This window comes from Balaenoptera ricei, chromosome 1, assembly GCF_028023285.1.
Source record: "Balaenoptera ricei isolate mBalRic1 chromosome 1, mBalRic1.hap2, whole genome shotgun sequence".
Classification (NCBI taxonomy): domain Eukaryota; kingdom Metazoa; phylum Chordata; class Mammalia; order Artiodactyla; family Balaenopteridae; genus Balaenoptera; species Balaenoptera ricei.
Genome location: NC_082639.1, coordinates 154,983,420 through 155,002,491, shown reverse-complemented (window position 1 = coordinate 155,002,491; position 19,072 = coordinate 154,983,420). Strand labels below are relative to the sequence as shown.

At 47.9% G+C, this 19,072-nt stretch overlaps 1 protein-coding gene across 4 annotated transcripts in view; it reads right to left on the bottom strand.

Moving 5' to 3' along the window:
• Nucleotides 1-10,326, bottom strand: part of LAMB3 (laminin subunit beta 3) — a 44,474-nt gene extending 34,148 nt beyond the window's left edge. The window contains exons 1-4 of one of the 4 annotated variants that reach the window (XM_059938935.1): nucleotides 10,135-10,326; nucleotides 6,629-6,711; nucleotides 4,624-4,688; nucleotides 3,661-3,815 (exon numbers count right to left, since the gene is read on the bottom strand). In XM_059938935.1, the coding sequence (XP_059794918.1) occupies nucleotides 3,661-3,815; nucleotides 4,624-4,651 (183 nt within the window). In that variant the 5' untranslated portion in view covers nucleotides 4,652-4,688; nucleotides 6,629-6,711; nucleotides 10,135-10,326. Of the gene's footprint in view, nucleotides 1-3,660; nucleotides 3,816-4,623; nucleotides 4,689-5,645; nucleotides 5,686-6,628; nucleotides 7,114-10,134 lie in introns of those variants that run through there. The other 3 variants (XM_059938949.1, XM_059938942.1, XM_059938958.1) reach the window with 3 other exon arrangements.
• Between the last annotated feature and the right edge of the window lie 8,746 nt (nucleotides 10,327-19,072).

The window sequence follows — 19,072 nt, the reverse complement described above, 5'->3', positions numbered from 1 at the left end:
ATTACTCCTATTTTTCAAATGAAGAACTAAGGCTCAGAGGAAGCACAGACGAGAATGAGGGCAGAGAGACATCACAGACATTTTCATCCATGCCTTGGGTTTTAGGGAAAAATGGTGCAGTGAGTTTACTCCGAGGTTACCTAGGAGCTGGAAGAGAGAGAGCCAGGGGACACGGTGGGACTGCAGCCTCGGGCCATTTTGATAAAGACCAGCCTGGGTTCAAGCCTGGATAGTTAACGAGTAGTCAAGGCAGGTACGCCCAGAAGGGCAAAGCTGGGTTGGGGTGGGCGCACAGGGCAAAGCTGGCTGAGTCGTATGTCCATTGTAAAGGCTGCAATATGAACCCAAAACCCATAGAAGCCGGGCCTCAAGGACAATAGGATTGAGCCAGTGAGACAATATTAGGCAGAAGAGGTGACATGCTAACAGGCTAAGATTGACCCACAAGAAAGGAGCCGCACTCTGAGATCAGGAGCTGGGAGAGACAATTTTTGAACAGGAAGGAGTCCCCACTGCTCCTGAGTTTCTTCAGGGTTGGCAGGGGGCAGCGAGCAATGCTAAAATGTCCAAGAGTCATAAATCCCTAATGCACTTACATTCATGCCATACCAGTAGACAGGCAGGCAGCAGGTGCTGGGTGATTTTTACTGGGCTCAGGGCTCACCATGTCACCTCTGCATGAAAATAGAACAGAGGCAGTAACCAGAGGCTATGACTTAAGGAAGGTATGTATATGGAGGTGGGAGCTGGTAGCGAGGGATGCAGGGGGATGGAAGGGGCAGGCCCTAGGAATGCACCTCTGCACCATGCCACCTTCCCTTCCAGCTGGGGCTGGCCACTGCACCTCCATCTCTAACTACTCAGAAAACTCAATACCTATGTGTTTCCATCAGAAGTTTGGGAGTCCCAGCACACACCCAAACTTTCCCAATAGCTCACGGGGATAATAAGAGCCACCTCATGGAGTATTGTGAAAATTAATTGAGATAATTTATATAAAACTCTTAGTATAGTGCCTGATACATATAATATGTGCTTAATAAGTTATAGTTACTATAATATCATTTAATAATAAAATAAACTTAAAAACTGAAATTGGAACTCATCAGAGTTAAATCTGGATTCCTAATTTTCATCACACAGCTGCCCCTGCACCAAGTGAGGGTTCAGGGTACACCTGTATAGAGGAGTATCTGTGCCTTTAGCGTGTATCTTCACTGCTGGCAACCAGTGGCCTCTAGGTGGTTAGGTAGGGAAGGGAGAAGGAAAGAGAAATCAGAAAAGGCAGAGAGGAGACAGGTGGGGGAGAGAAGTTGGTTCTCAGCAGGCAGCTCATTCCCAAAGAAAACTGGAGCAAAGAGCGACCCTAAAGACCATTTCTCTAACACTCATTCATGAAAGAGGAAAGCAAGACTTAGAGAGGGGTAATATTTTGCCCACGATCGCACCACAAGTTAGTGGCAGACCTGGGGCTACACACTGCACTCAAGATGCCCTATCCTCCACTCTTGCAAGAGGTTACATGGATTTATTCCCCCTTATAGAAAAAGGAAAAAAAGAACCATGCTTCTCAACTTTCACAGCACCAAAATAACTGAGATTTATCCATCCCCATGCTTGCAAAAGTCTAGACTTCTCTTTTGCAAGCACTCAGTTTTTCTCTCAAGGGGCTGCTTAAGAGCAAGGGAAGCAATTGGCTCCCTGGGGCATTTGAGAGAGGCAGAGGGCAGGTCAGGATGAAGCCAAAAGCCCAGCCTAGAGGGAAAGAGGCTGTCCAGACAGGGCTGTGGCCGAGGAACATCCCAACACAGGGGCCTACGATCTCTCCTTGCTTCCCATCCCAGAATACGGATCAGCCCAAGGAAGGGAATCAGCAGAGGACTCCCTGAAAATTTTAGACATGGCTCAGTGGCACAAGATTGGAGGATGTGTGGGAAGGCAGCAACTAAAACCATTCTGTTGCCTGGAAAGCTCAATACTGCCAGGTCCCCTGATGCTTGTGGAGTAATCTGGGCTCACAGGGAGGACTCGCCTGATGCTGGCCATCTTACCCAACACTGTCAAATGGGCTTTCCCACATCCAAGTGGGTGAGATGCAGAAACCACAGCCATCTCTGCTCAGCACCTCCAAAGCCACTATACAGTACCACCTATGATTAAAAAGTGGCCAAAAGAACACTGGGGACTGGAAAGGCAGTGAGGCCGGAGATGGGATCAGATACCATCTCCATGGTCCTGAGGACAAGGACCACCCAGAAAGAGGAAACCACAGACAACCCAAGCCTCCTTCATGGCCATTAATCTCTATCACTCCCTTTCTCTCTCTGTCTTTTTACCCCAAGAGATGCAGAGGCTCAAGGGAAAACCACTCCCTCACTCTTCCCTTTGTCCATACCTGTGTTTTGAGGGCAGAAAAATGGCCAAATGAGACAGGCAGCTGGGAAACAAGAAAACACTGAGTGATTTCCACCTTGGTAAACACAAGGAGCAAGGAAAGACCTCAACCTTGTTGAAGGGAAAAGAAAAGAAAACCAAAGTTCCTACCAGAAAGGTCCAGAGGCAAAGTAGAAGAAAAATCACAAAGGCTCTTTGAAAAAAATCAGTTGCCTAAATAGGTGATGATAATTGACGTAGGTCAAAGAGTTCCAGTGCCTGGATTTGCTCAGCTCGTTTCCTTATCAGCTGAGCCACTGAACCTCCTTGCTAACCTCAAGTCACTTCCTCTTTTGTCTCACTGATCTGTGTCCTTTAACAGCAATTTGAATATTTCCCCGGGAGGAGGGATAAATTAGGAGGTTGGGATTAACAGATACACACTGCTATATATAAAATAGATAACCAACAAGGACCTACTGTATAACACAAGGAACTATGTTCAATGTCTTATAATAACCTATAATGGAAAAGAATCTAAAAAAGAATGTAACTCAATCACTTTGCTATACACCTGAAACTAATACAACATTGTAAGTCAACTATACTTCAAAAAAAAATTTTTTTTAATTAAAAAAAATTCTGCAAAAAAAAAATGTCTCCCACTTCTTCCAGAGTGGTAAAACATGTGGACCAAACATGCAGAGGCTGAGAGGTAAGTCGTACGTGACGACTGCAAAACATAGAAGGATAAACTCCAGCCTATAATCATTTGGTAGCTCCAGCCACACCCTTTCCCCAACACTAGCCAAAGAGATGGCAGCAAGAGAGGGGCCATGGCACAGCTCGGTTCCCCCCTCAGCAAGAACACAAGCCTTGCACACGTCCCAGCATCTGTGCTCCACCAGCCTTGACGCTGTCCACCAGAGATGGCGCCTTACACTCCACACACCTAAAGGATCCCTATCTATCCGATTGCTTATTCCCAAGACTTGGAAAACTGTCCTGCCCAGGCCCAAGGGCTGAGAAAAACTCCAGCTTTATCAAGCAAAAGAGAGAAGGGAGCTATTTCGCTAGTTCTGAGTACGTTTTCTCTTGCCCAACAAAGGTGAAAATTCCTTAGAGGCAGAGATCCGGTCATACGCTTTTCTTGCACTCCCCACAGCGCATGGATCTAAGCCGATAGCAAGTCCACTCTAAGTATTCAGTGAACAGATGGCAGGCTTCCCCACCCCCACCCCAGCTCGCCTTCTTCCAGCCCCCGGAGGCCATGGAGGAAGAGCCTACCTCGCCATACTGGGCGCAGTAGGTCTCCGGCTTGGCCAGGCCACAGGTAGATGAAGCTCGGAGAAACCGGGTCCTCCCAATGAGCAGGTCCCCAACGGGTGGATAGCAGGCCCCACGGGAGCAGGCTTGCTGGGCACACAGGACGCTGGGCAGGGCTGAAATCACAGGGGGTACAGGGGTGCAGCCTAGAGAGAAGAGGGTCTAGCCGGCCAGCCCAGCGTGCCCAGGGAAGCCGACGTCGATCGGCAAGACTAGACCCTCTTCTCCACCTTCTTCATGCTCCCACCTGCTGGTTGTGGGAATAATCGCAATCCTGATGCTGTTTGCTAAAAAAGCTGATTTTATAGTCTGTAGCCCCCAATCTAAAAAGAAAGGAGGAGAAACACCGGCAGCTAAAAAGCCCGGATGATCCTGAAATGTAGCATCCATATGTGGCTTTTTAGAACAGAGCTGCAGACACACGCTCAGCCACCAGGACACGGCCCACAGCTCTCCTCACCTGCAGCGTGGCCTCTGTCAACAGCCCAGAGTAGCGCCGGCTGCTGGCTGTTTGTGGGACACTGGGAGATACCTGCATTCTGTCTGCTCCTTTATCTGTAAAGGTGACTCTGCCACACTTTGGGAGTACCCAGCTGCAATTCACTGAACATCGAGAACTCAAACCATGATGGCTCTGGGACCAGCTTGAGAGTGAGAGGATGGGAAATAAACCATGCAGGGCACTGGGGGAGCCACAAACCACCCTCAGGTAGGAAGAAGACATTTGGGAGCCTCTCAAGATCATCTTCTTCAAAGGCCCCCAGGACAGAGAAACCTCATGGACATCCCGGTAGACATGTGTCCCAAACTTAAAGACCCCAGGGTGACTGGTGATGCTCACACTTTGGTAGACTGTCCTCCTGCCCACGGCTGTCCCCTCCCTGGTACATGACAGGGCCTGGAAGGATGGGAAGGGATACTTACCAAAATACAGGAGAAGGAGCGGCCTCATCTTCAGCCAGTGGGATGATCCCCACCCAGGACCTCACCTGGGACAGAACAAAGCAGCCTGGGTGAAACCATGCAAACTCCTAGGGTGCACCAGCCCTTTTCTGTTTCTGGACCTCATGTTTTCTCAGAAGCCTTTACCTAGGGTCTTGACCTAGGACACTTCTGAGAAGCAGGTGCATCTGTAGCCAAAAACTTTGAAAATGCCAGAGACCTGGCCCCCTGTCCCAGCTGGCATGTGACTCCCAGGGTGCCCTGGGATAACGCCACCCACTCCCTGACTCCAGCTTCCCCCTCTGAAATAGAGGGGAGGAGGATCGACACTGCCCTACCCCACATGGTCAGAAGGACAACGTGGGGAGCAGGAAAGGGCTGGACCCTTTGCAGGAGAAGTCCAGGGCCTTGATGCCTCCCCAGGAAAGAGGAGTGTCCTTTCTCAGGGCCTGGCCCACGTACAGGCACAACGATGAGTGGGTCAAAGGGGCTGAGGACCTGGAGCTGAACCCTCTCCTGCTATTGGCATGGTCTTCAGTACCACACAGAGCCACCCCGAGAGTGAGGCTGTGGTGGCCACATCTCTGGGCTGAGCAGGTAGTGGAATATGATGGAAAGAGAGGCAGGCCTAGCAGTCTTTAAAACTGAGTAAACAGAGGAATGGATAAAGATGTGGCACATATCTACAATGGAATATTACTCAGCCATAAAAGGGAACAAAATTGGGTCATTTGTAGAGATGTGGATGGACCTAGAGACTGTCATACAGAGTGAAGTAAGTCAGAAAGCAAAAAACAAATATCGTATATTAACGCATATATGTGCAATCTGAAAAAACTGGTATAGACGATTTATTTACAAAGCAGAAATAGAGACACAGACGTAGAGAACAAACGTATGGATACCAAGGGGAAAGGGGTGCGGTGGGATGAACTGGGAGATTGGGATTGACATATATACACTATTGAGACTATGTATAAAATAGATAACTAATAAGAACCTACTGTATAGCAGAGGGAACTCTACTCAGTGCTCTGTGAGGACCTAAATGGGAAGGAAATCAAAAAAAGAGGAGATATATGTATATGGATAGCTGATTCACTTTGCTCTACAGTAGAAACTAACACAACATTATAAAGCAACTATACTCTAATAAAGTCTTTAAAAAAGAAAATAAAAAAAAAAAAAAGTGAGTGAGGATTTCATCTGAACTGGAAGCAACCCAAAATGTCTCCAGTGATGGGCTGGGGCTGTACAGGAGACATGGGGGTTGGGAGGCCACAGAGCAAGGATTCTGAAGGAGGCTAGGGGTGGATACTCGAAGGGTCCTAGAGGCAAATGCTCCACCCTGTTCATGCAGTGCCCACCTCTGCCTTGGATCAGTTGCTCACTCTGCTCCAATGACGGCCACAAACTCCTTTGGCCGGGATGGAAGGATGGGGGGTTGGCAAGGCAGGGGCAGGGGGGGACCAGGGACACTCCTACAACTTTAAATCCTACCTCCTAACGCTTCAAAATCTTTCCTTCCAATCCCCCACCAGAGGAGTCAGGGGCCCAGGGAAGAGACAGGTGGCCTGAGGTCACACAGCCAGTTGTGGCCTAAGAGGGAGACCCGTCCTCTGGCTTCCTCCAGCGCTCTCTCTGCTCTCCCATCCCGGGGCTGGAACCAAACCCACACCCGGGACTAGGCATTCTGGGCAGCCCTTAGAAGAGCTCTAGCCGGGCCAGCCCACCCTCTCTTCGTCTCTTTGTGTTCAGCCCCAGCTCTGAACCTGCTTTCTTCTAAGTCACTGAGATGCTTATCAGATGTGAAAAAGAAATCCAAACAGTGGCAGACATTAAACCTAGCCTTTGGATCTTAGCTGGCTCAGCTGAGCTCCCAGGAAGAGGAATGAATCAGGCCCTGCAACCAGGCCCCAGACACCCAGATACACAACCCTTGTCCCGCATCCAGCCCCCACCAGGCAGGTGAAGGCAGGTAACATACCTCACTCTGTGCTGCCGCGGTTCTTTCTCCAGATCGCCTCTCTGAGAGCGCGCCTTGAATGTGGGAGTCCCCTCTCCTGGCTCCTAGGTTTTAAACAACGGCCTCACCTCTGGAGCCGCCCTGGCTGGGCGTCACCCCCTGCAGGGCGGGACTCAGGAATCTGGCAGCTGGCACACCCATCTGTAGTCACTGCACCCTCACCCTCACCCCCAGACAAGACTGGGCAGGTGGGTCGGTCCCAGAGCCCTCACAGCAAGCTCAGCAGTGCCCGCCTGCCTGTGGGTGCCTTGTGGGGGGAATGTTAGTGATCTTTGGAGACCAGGATTCCTGGCAGGGGGGTGGTGGGGGGAAGGACACTGGCATTTGTGACAGGCACTGCGCTTGGTACTTTCCCAAGGCCCATAGAGGTCAGCCTCCTCTGGTGTCCTGGACCACCCTGGACAGAAGACCAAGCAGAGAACACAAGGGTCAGGGCTTCTATATAAGTTGTTATAGCCCCAGACCAGTCACTGAGCTGGAAGGGGAGAAGATGCAAACATCCAGGACCCTGGAAAGCACCAGACCCCTCCCAAGGGAAAACAAAAAAATGGAAAATCCCTGTTTCTTGGGGGATTAAAACGCTATGGTTCATCAGGAAGGGGTCAAAGCCCAACTCACCCAAGAAAAGCTTAAGAGGAATAAACAGGAATGAACTCTAAATGTCTCCCCTCAGGCTCTCTCGCAGGCTTGGCAGGGAGCCCAAGGACAGGTAATTACCTGTGAGTCATGGCTCTCAGCTCGGGAAGGGCTGCTCTCCTAGCCCCTCCCACCCCGGGCAAGAATGCCTGCCTGGAGGGCCAGAAAACAGACCTGACCCTAAGGGATGGAAAGGAAGGCTGAGGCATAACTGGATCAACTTCCCCTGGCCTCCTGCCAGGCCTGAGAACACAGCTTTCTTTGTAGGACCCTGGGCAGGCTCCTGGCTTAGGGCTTTGGGCTGAGAGCTTCTGTTGGAGGACAGTCTTCCCCCCAGGTTAGGGTCAGAGGACTTTTAGAGAGATCTGGAAGGTCACCCAGTTCAGATCTTGGCCCCAGAGAGCCTACACTGGCCTTGTTTGGACATTATTGCCTCAAAGTTTCTATTTAAAGGAGACTCTTAAGGAGCCAGTCCAGCCTGTCAGTGTCTCCTCAGCAGGAAATTCTCTACAATTGGAGGGTTAAGTCCAAGAAACTGGTTTGAGAATGCTTAAGGGGAAAATGTAGGATTTTGTGGATTAAACGGTAACCTGGGCATTTCTAACCCTCAGATTCTAATGTAGCCCAAGAAGTTTAGATGGGCAGGAAAAATACTATAATTAGAAAATGGGCAATAAGTTGTTTGGATGCAAACGGACATTCCAATAAATGTTAGTGTCTTGACCCCTGTAAACATTCCAGTGAAATCTGGCTTAATGAACCGGGATCAGTAGTTGGCCGTCCTGGGCCCTGCCTCTGCAATAAGAACACAGAGACACACCCCCTCCAGTCCCTGACAGGGCAAGGTTACTGCTCACACCCGCGAGCTTTGAGCCCACCCACCTATTCTCTTTCTCTCCAACTCTCCAACTCCCTGAACCCAAGGCTGCCAGGAAGCTTGCCCCTCATGGAGCTGTCCATCCTCTGCCCACCACCAGGAAGAGGATGTGACAAAGAACTCATGAATAGTTAACTCAGCAGAAGAAGCAGCCGTTGCAATGCCATATCCTCAGACCGGTGGGGCGGGAGTGTGATGGGAGGCTGGGCCCTTTAAATCCCCCTCCTCCTCTCCCATTATGAGGCCAGGAGCCCAGGTAAATAGCTATCTCAGACTTCACAGGCTGGGGCAGGTCCCAGAGCAGTTTGGCTTCACAGAGGGGAAAGGCAATTGCTCTGTGTGGGCTCCTCACCCCACCCCCACATTCCCAGCCAAGTCCAGGACGTTGTTTCTGCAGACCCCAAGGAGGGCCCAGCCAGCCCACTCCTCAGGGACACTAAGCACTCCCCAGTGGGAATCTAGTCCCCCCAGGACTGCAGGGCCCCGGGCACAGGGTTTGAACTTCAGAACCCAGTTTTTTCAGACACAAGAAGCCTAATCTAGAGACAGAAGCTAGGGTAGGACCTGGCCAGGGCTAAAGGCAAGGTGGGAGCATTGCTCCAACACCATCCCCTCCGCGTCCCCTTCCTCTCCCGCTGCCCGCCATCCTGCTCCAGAGCTCTCCACTCTCATTTCCCTCAGAGCCTTGGCTTGTTAGAACAAGGAAAATGGTGCTCAGGAAAGTGGTCATCCTTGACTCCCGTTCCTCTCATACCTACATCAATCCATCTGGCAATTCTGTTAGCTCCCTTTTCCAAAGGCAACCTGAATCCACTTCCATCCTGCTGGCCTGAGCCCGTCTACCCCAGGCTTCTGCCACAGCCCCCTAACTCCTAACTGTTTAGTCCCACAACCAGGTCTTGTCACTCCCCTGCTCAGAACCCTGCACCAGCTCCCATTTCAGTCAGAGTCATGAGGCCCCATGTGATCTGACACTGCCCGTTCCTTCTCCACCTCTATCACTACTCTCCCCCCTGAATCCTCTCCCTCCAGCCACACGGTCTCCTTGTTCTGCCTGCAAATTACCAGGTTGCTTCTGAGTTAGGGCCTTTGCCCCAGCTGCTCTCTCTGCCTGGAACACTCTTCCCCCACGTTGGCAAGGCTACTTCTCTTACCTCTTTGAACTCTTTTTTCAAATGCTACCCTCTCAAGGAGGCCCACTCTGACCACCCTATTTAAAATGACAACAAACTTCCCTGCCCCGTCCCTGTCCCCCACCCCTAGCATTCCCAACCCCACCTACCCTACATTATGGATGAGTTGTTTTGCTTTGCAATACTTACCAATTTCTAACCAACTATACAATCTATCTATTTATCATGTTTATTTTCTCTCCCCCCACTGGAATGTAATATCCAAGAAGGCAGAGATTTTTGTCCATTTTGTTCACTACTGTTTTCCGAGTACCTAGAAATAGTGTCCGGCTCATAGGAGGTGCTCAATACTTGTGGAATGAATGGATTCACGCACTGTGGAAATCATTGATATAATTTAAAGAGTTCCTCATGCCCTGTAGGTATAGTTGCATTCTCAAAGGGGACGGTCTGGGCTTTTGCTCACCAGGATGGATGACTAATAGTGGAAATTCCTGCATCAGTCAGCTGCAGAGGGCGGGTTGGGGAAGGTCTCTTTGGAGACACCTACCCCCAGATTACAGGAATGGCACCATGTCAGTGCAGGCAGTCTCCCTCTCTGCCTGCTTGTCCGTTGTCCCTCACAGTATCTCTGACGGGGGGAGGGAGGGTGGCCTGAGAAGCTACCATCTCCATTACCCATCTCTCAGGCTCAAACCATCCATGTTGCCAGGGAAATCAGCCAAGATCTGATCAACGAGAGATCAAGGGATAGGGAGGAAAGAAAGGAGGGAAGGAGGGTGGAAAGGAGGAAAGAGGTTGAGAAGTTATGATAAGAGAACCTGGTCCAGGCTGTGGATGCCAAATCCCAGGTGTTGGAGGAAGGGGCGCCAGGTGACTAAGGCTTGGGCACCACCCGGATCCAGTGAGTCATGGCTGAGTCCTCGTCTGTGGGACTGGGTGGGCTCCAGGAAGGGTCCTGGGGATTTGTCACATGACTAAAGCTGGCACGTCTCTCCTTCAGCACAACCGCTCGGCTGCCCAGACAAGCAGTCACTCTTCGTGCACCTCTCCAAGAACCAGAGAGAGAAGGTGGGGCTTTATGAGCTCAGGCAGGAGCCCAGCCTCGGGTGGGAGCCAGGAGAAAGACAACGGGAGCCTGGGCTGCCATCATGGGGTGACTCTATTGCATAGAGTCCGTCTCCCCCCACCCTCCCCTTCCCATCCTGAATGTCCATCCAACTGACAGCAGTGCACATCAGCCTGGGCCTGAGGTCTGGTAGAAATCAGGCAGTCAGCCTAAACTAATCACAGCTAACATTCTCTGGAGAGCTCACAGTGTGCCAGGCACTGTTCTAAGATCTTTATACATATTACCTCATTTAATACTCACTACATCTCTGTGCAGTAGACACTTAATTATCCTTCCTTTGCAGATTAGGAAAATGAGGCACATTTTCAAGAACTTGGTCCCAGCTAATAAGTGGTCATTTGAACCCAGACCAGTTTGCTTGGCACTTATGTTCTTAACCATTACTTTGGGCCTAAGATGGCCTAAACTCCCTGCCTCCACCCTTGGTAATCCTTGACCAGAGTCCACCAGACTCTGAACTTTACGTTTCCCAAACCTAATCAAGACCCAATAACTGAAAAAGGGTGTTTTTGGAGCACGAATGTTGACTGGAGACTCCTGGGGAGACACTGATGCTATAGAAACTTCCAGAACAGACACCATTAGGTGCCTTCCTGTTTGTTTTCCATGTAGACAACCTCTTTTGTGTGGGCACAGATGGAGACGGTGCTGGCCTCCAGATGCCCCTTCTCAGAGACTCCAGCACATACATACCAGCAGGGTTTCCCCTTCATACCAACAGGAAGCTGCTCTGAGTGAGGATGTGAGCAACCTACAAGGGGTGGGAAGACAGGGGAGGTGACCAGACAAACACCACGGAGAGCTGACAAGATTAAACAAAAAAGATTGAACATGATGACAGGATGACACAACTTCCCCCTCACTGAAGGAAGGGGATACCCTCCCCAGAGGTCAGACTTCTGGGTCAGGGGCCCCAGTTTCTTCTGTTCTATCTCCTAGGTCCTAGGGTGCACCTCCAAATGTCACCGCCCTCCTGAGGGGAACAAACGCTGGCTCGTGGCTCCCCAGAAAAGAGGGAGGAATATCTTGACCATTCTGCTACTTTCCCTGCCCTCCCAAATTCCCGACCTTCCTGGGGGGGCAGGCTGGCTCAGACCACACCCCCTCTCTACCATTGCCTCTGGGAACTAGCTTCTTGGGACCTAAGTCCAACCTCCGTAACCTTTGGCCACAGATTTTCCACGTGGAGCTGGCCATGTGGCTTGAGAGGAGAGAGGCACACACCTGAAGGGGGCAACTTGTGGCCACAGGTGAGGTCAGGAGCATCTGGGAATGCCTGAGAGGGACCTGACGGCGGAGGTCGGGGGTGGGTGGTCTGCTCCCCTTGCTAGCGGAGGGCTGCCTCACGGGACTTTAAACTTCCAAATAGCATCCCTAAAAGGGCCACTCGAGAGACAAACTCAATTTCCTAATGTTCAAATTGGCATTTGAGGGCTGAGTATGGAGAAATGAGCCTCCTGTGGTTTGAGGGAGAAGAAGCATGGGTGAGTCTGGCTTCTTGTCTGGAATCAACCCCACCTAACGGCTTGGAATCAGCACCTCCCTGCAATGTTTGTGGCCACATAGGGCCTCTATGGACTTGAACAGCTCTGAAATCCCAGACCTAGCTCCAGCTTTCTTTCTCAATAGAAGCATGAACTTAGGAGAACCCCCCTCTGAGCCTCAGTTTCATCATTTGTAAATAAAGGTGTTGGATTTTACTGGTTCTCAACCCAAGCTGCCCTCAGAATTACTTGCAGAACTTACAGTATCTTAGGTCAGGTCCCAGCCAGAGATTTAATTGGATGGCAGAGGGGCAGGGACATTGAAAATGCTTTTAAAGCTCCCCTGAAGCCCCCTCCAGCTTTAGGATGCTCTGCTCTCAGGGTGGGGTGGTTTAGGACAGCAGTTAAAAGCCTAGACTTTAGAGTGAGGGAGATGAAGGTCCAAGTCTTGGTTCTGTACTCACCAGCCGCATGACTTTGCACAGCCAAAGCTACCTGCATCCAATGGGAGTAATAACAGTCTACCTCACGGATCCATGTAAAGATCAAAGGGGACAATGCATATATAACTCTCAGCAAAGTACCTGGATAGAAACGTGCTCTATGAAACGTCTGTCACCACATGAACACAGGTGTTGGGGTATGAGCAGCAGTCTTTGCAGCTGTGCTTAACAGAAAGCAAATACCATTCCATCCAGCTCACTTACCAGGCAGTGGGCCAACCTGGGCTGCCCCCCTCCATCTCCCCCAGGGAGGCTCCAGGTCCCACATTCCAATCAGTTCCTTAGGGCTGCAAATTCCTGAAGAGCAGTGATCTGGACCAGAAGGGAAGAGGGGGCACTCGGCGGGCCAGACAAGCTAAGCTCCTTGAGAGCAGCGTGGTGCTTCCGGCCTACCTGGACAGGGAAAGACGGGGTGTGGAGTGTTTACAGAGGACAGAGGGGAGAGGAGCAAGCTGAAGCATGACAGACGTATTGTTTTATGGCTTCCAAGAGTTAACAAAACCAAGAGTCCAACCCCTGATAAAGAGAGGAGTCAAAGCTGGTCTGGACAGCAGTTTGTTACTTACCTCGGGGCAATTGCCCAGCAAGTCTGAGGGCTATAGAGAAAAGGCACTTTCTTTCCCAGGGGCTTCTGCTTACACGGATTAAATTCTGGTCTATATTCTATCAGACAAGGGTGATGAGACCTTATCTAATCTAATTCCTTCCCTTTAAAACGTCATTCAAAATTGACCCTCTTCTGATCTAAAACACTGATAAAGAGGTTTTAATAGCCTGGGCAAATGTTTATGAGATATGGTTTCCTGGGGGCAAAAAATAAGAAAACAAACGTGCATAAAACCTACTTAACTCTAAAGACAAAATAATACTCGTGTCCATCAACAGATGAATGGATAAAGAAGATGTCATATGTATATACAATGGAATATTACTCAGCCATAGAAAAAAGAATGAAATATTGCCATTTGCAGCAACGTGGATGGACTCGGAGATTATCATACTAAGTGAAGTAAGTCAGACAGAGAAAGACAAATATTATAGGATATCACTCATATGTGGAATCTAAAAAATAGTACAAATGAATTTATTTACAAAACAGAAACAGACTCACAGACATAGAAAACAAACTTATGGTTACCAAAGGGGAAGGAAGGGGGAGGGATAATTTGGGAGTATGGGATTAACAGATGCCCACTACTATATATAAAATAGAAAAACAACAAGAATTTACTTAATAGCACAGGGAACTATATTCAATATCTTGTAATAAACTATAATGGAAAAGAGTCAAAAAAAGAATATAAATATATACGTATATATATAGGTATGTATATATATGTATATACACTTTGCTGTACACCAGAAACTAACACAATATTGTAAATCAATTATACTTCAATTTAAAAAAAAAGAAAAAAATAATACTCAAAGAGAGGACAGGGAGAGAATATCCAAAATGTTACATTTCCCATCTCTTTATATTCCTCTGTGTGCTCTCATCTTCCACAATGAGGATATTTTACCAGAATAATCAGTACAAATAAAGCAAAAAGTTTCAGGAGGAGGAGAGTGATTTTTGTCCACTTACAAGTGATTAACCCTTCCTCTCTTTGCTCCCTCCTTTACCCTGAACCTGTCCACTAAACCCACAGACTGCCCCAGAGTTCTACAAGTTTTCTACACCATTGTAGATTTTGTAAGGTGTGGTTTCCCCTTCTTAAGGAGTATTGCTTATTGGGGCTGTTAGATTTATGTCAAGAAAGCACTTAACACAGTTCCTCAGTAAATGTGTAAGAAAGTAAGGCATCACTCTAAACACCACATCTACAATATCTCATTTAAGCATCACAGCAGCCCTTTAAGGTGGCTCTTTGAAAGGACTTATTATTATAACTTTTTTGCAGCCTCAGCATTATTTGATAGCTTGTTCAAGGTTTCCGAGTGTTATCGACTGAATATGGACCCCCAGAAATTCATATGTTGAAGCCCTAATACCCAATGTGATGGTCTTAGGAGGTGGGGGCCTTGAGAGATGATCAGGTTTAGATGAGGTCATGTAGGTAGGACCCTCATAATGGAATTAGTGCCCTTATAAGAAGAGGAAGAGACACCAGGACTCTGTCTCCATCATGTGAGAACGCAGCCAGAAGGCAGTGATCTGCAAGCCAGGAAGCCAGTTCTCACCAGGAGCCCAAACTACTGGCACCTTGATCTTGGAATTCTAGCCTTCAGAGCTGTGAAAATGAATGTCTTGTTGCTTAAGCCACCCAACCATGGTATTTTGTTAGAGCAGCCTGAAGTGATGAAGACACAGAACTAGCGTTTTAGTCAAGTTAGGCTAGGCTATGCTGCAGTAAAAAACTAACTGCAAAATCTCAGCAGCGTAACACAACCGACAAATGCTTATTTGTTGCTTCTACAGAGTACTATGCAGAACAACGGTGAGGGAAGAGGTCCTCTGTTCCACACAGTCACGCAGGGACTTCTGCCATCCTGCATCTGCACCAGCCAGGACACATGGTCTTAGTGGCCTCGGCAGCAAGGTTATAGGGGCACGGAGGAACTCTCTCCAGTTACTCCAGGGTTCACAGTCATGCTGCTTACAACCTACTGGGCAGATCTACTCAGAGGGCTCCTAAGTGACCTTCCTACGTGCCCAAAAGAGGAAAATGAAGTAGGACTTTGTGAACACATAGCATTGTCCACCACAACTAGTATATGGTGAAACCAGAATCCAACAGCAGATCTTTAAGCTTCCAAAATCTATGTTCTTTCCACTACAACATTTGGCCTCCCAAAATTGAGAGAATTTGTTTTTCATTAAAAAAAAATTTCATGATAGGATAATGTGTAGAATATGACTGCTCAAGGATACTGGTAGGAAAAATGCCCATAGTGAATATTTTAAATTTGCAAAGCCTAAAGCACCACAAGATTGCCTCATGGAAAACCTTAAACACAGTGAGATCTCTGCAAGTTGTACCCAGAGGGTAAATATCTATGAGACATATACACCACTCCAGTCTTTAAGAGAAAAACCACTGGTGGTGAGAGCAAATCTTCAAGGAGAAGATTCTGGTATGTTGTAAGGTGACCAACCAGCCTAGTTCACTGGGGCTCTTCTCGCTTTAGCCCTTCAAGTTCCACTTCCCAGGACACTCTTCAGTCCCAGACAAATACTTGGTCACCTGGTTGTACATCGATACTTTTTCGCCCGGACAACTTTTGAAGGTGTCATCTCAAGTGGCTCAGTAAACTTTGAGTGCAGATGCACAGTGATCTGAGAAAGTGAAGTTGGCCCTGAGCCCAAGAAAAACCTGGGTGGAAATAGCACATGAGAATAAAACTCTCTCACAGGAAAGAGCTCAGGAAGCTCCTGTATGGATATTGGCTCACCTCAGCAAAGTAGTCCTCTTCGAGGACTTGGGGGAAGAAAAGAGTATGACTCTGCTCCTACTGCTGCAGCCTGATGTGCAGGAGGCTTTTCCCAGCCAAATCACATCAAGGACTCATATTGAGTTTATAGATACATTAACACCTCTATCTTTTTCAAGTCAAATGCCATTAAAATAGGTTGGTGGCGTCCTGAATTTGTGCTGTTCTTGACATGCATGTACACACAAATGCACACACACAGAAGGACACACATGTCTTTGCACTTTTTCCTATTGCATTTCATCTTGTAAATTTTGGCTTAGCACTCCATTTGCAAAGTTGGATTTGGCAAGTACTTTGACCTATACACTCTCCATCATCTCCAGGTTAAAGTCCAGAGTCCACAGCCAGGCTCTTGGAGTCCTGCTGAAAAAAAAAGCTGCCTTTTTTGGCCCTAATTCACACAGCCCCCGCTTCGTACAAGTGCTCTGATCCTGTCATTTCATTCCCTTGACCACACTTAAGCTTGATTCATTTGGCTCTGACTGTCTACACCGCCCTTTCCACCCTTGTGTACTTGGCCAAATGCTAAATCCAAGACTCAGATCAGATTCCTGGATAGGTGATGGCTTCTCTGTTATTTTCTGTAAATTCTTCCCAAACTCCATCAGCAGACCTTACCGATACAATTCAAGTAGCAACCAGTTCTGTTCTGTCTTGTAGATCCCTTCTACCTCAAATTTACATACTTACAGCTATTCAACATTTAGTTATTTTGTGATTTGCTCCCAAACCTGGATTGCAAACTCCTTGAGGACAGGGGCAACCCTTGGCCACTCTTTTTATCTGCTAATGAGTGCATCACCCACTGTCTGCACATAGTTAAGTGCTCAATAAACACATATTGATTTATTAGTATGAATCCTTGGGGCAAGGAGAAATCTACCAAAAAGTGTTCAAAGCATACGATGCCATGAGTTGATACTATACAACCATGAGTTGATACCTATAACTCCCTCTCAAGACAACATAGACAGAAAATCATCCAGAAAAAGAAATACCTTTTATTTCCCTTAAGAATTAGAGCCTGAGAAAATTCATGATAAGTTGATCCACTGATGAGCCGACTTCCAAGGCTGTGTTCCCGGTTCCATCCACAGTGGCTGGTACTTGGGGACAGAAAGGCCAGGAATCAAACTGGCTGTACTTCTGGTGTTTGGAACTGAAATACTTCTGGGGTCAGTCACGGATCCAGGTCCTCAAGACGTTCAAGCCCCAGCCTTTAGAAGCCTGAGAGGTGAGGAAAGGGGTAAATGTGGGTCCAGGGGAGAGGAGGGCACAAATGGAGAGAGAGTCTTGGGAAGCAAGAATTCCTAAACATGCTCAAGGATTCTTGGTCACTCTCAGATAATCGGGAGACGTGTAGCAAAAGGTCTGTCGGTCCTTGCCTGTCCTTGTGCTGCCAATGAAAATGTGTCCTGCTAGGAGTTTCAGGCCCACCCCAACCCTTGGCCAATGAGGGCCAAGCCTGGCACACTAAGAACCCTCCCCACAGCCAAATGGGTCTAGGTGTATCTGCTTGTCTAAGTCCATTCATTGGGCATTAGCAGTGTCCCAGGAGCTGGCACAAGCACTGAGAGGGGCTTCTCTCATTTACACCCCTCTGTGTATCTGGTCTGCTGCTTTTCTGGCCTTTCTGCCTGGGCCTCTGACAGGACCTGTTCACCCTCCAGTTGTCCTTGAGGCCCGAGCTTAGGTCTGAATCCTCCCAGCAAATCAGCCTGCACATTGACACCCCTCCACCCACAGCTTCTGCCTGGTCCTCATCCTCAGAGCCTGGGCTTTTTTTCCAGTTTCTCCTCACATCTCAGCAAACCTTCTGACTTCTGACCAAGAAACTCAAAAACATCCCAAACCGTTCATTCACAAAATAAATATTTACTGAGCACCCACCCAATGCCAGGCGTCCAGTGACCCAGTAGTAAACAAGTCAGACATGTTCCTGTCCAGAGGGAGACTACTGTCTCATGGAACACAGACATTAAACACATAATTGCCAAATAATTCATTAATTATGCAACCAGAGTGACCTCAACTTCTTTAGCCATCCAAGTCACTCTTTCCTCTATTATGTGAATAACCCTAATTCTGAGAATTCTAAGGAGATGCTAACAGATAGTGCAAATTCATTCTAGTAGTTGCTTGTCCTCAAACAATCCTAGCTTCCTTTTTACCATTTCTCCATGCTGCCCCTGATCTCTCCAGCCTATTTTGGCCCCAAACACAAATGTATGATCCTTTCTCCGTTCTCCTAAGAACAAAAGACATAACTGCTGAGCTTGAGAAATTTTACTGAAAATTTGAAGATGACACAGGGAAATTACAACCTAACAAAAAATACTAGCTTCTGCTGTCTCCAGAATCTGTCCAGCATCATAGCCTGTTCCTGCTGCCATCTCCCTCCTTAGCTCTAAGCCTTCCCCAGGTTGCTGGAACCAGGGTCCTCCCTCCTGGGGAGCAGTCAGGAGAACTCCCTTTCTGTGAACTCACTTCTCCCATCTCACCCCATGAAGATAGCCATTTACAGGGTAACAACCCAAGATGGCCCATCTACCTTACAATTAATCTACTCACTGCTACTTGCCATACATCAGCCTGCATTCATTCATTCTTTCATTTCAGAAATAATTCCTGAACATATATTTTATACCAGGCATTGTGCTAGGTTAGGACAAAAAAATACAGCAGCAAACAAAACAGACTAGATAGACCCTGCCTTTATGGAGGAGACAAACAACAAAGAAGTAAACTAGAAACTAACTCTGACAATGACAGCTTTCAATGATTTTTATGAAATATTTTTAAAAACCAGGATGACATGATAGATGGGGGTCTCAGGATGTTGGGAGTACCACTTTAGAAAGGATGGGTAAGAGAATTCTCTCTGAGGAGGTGACCCTTGGGATGAGCCTGAGAGATTTAGGGCTGAACATTACAAGGCAGCCTAAACATGTATTTAAGGCACCAGCAAAGGAGAGGCAACAAAATTTCTTCTGAAAAATTTTATATCTAATATATTTTAAAAGACATGGCAATAGACACCTTGGGCAGAATTAGAATGTTATATGTCTCCCTTACACATATTTTAAAGTTTAATACCGTTTTTATTTTGATTTACTAGGGCAGATTAGAGCATTCAATCTTTTTTTAATAAACTTTTATTGAGTATGGTTGCTTTACAATGTTGTGTTAGCCTCCATTGCAC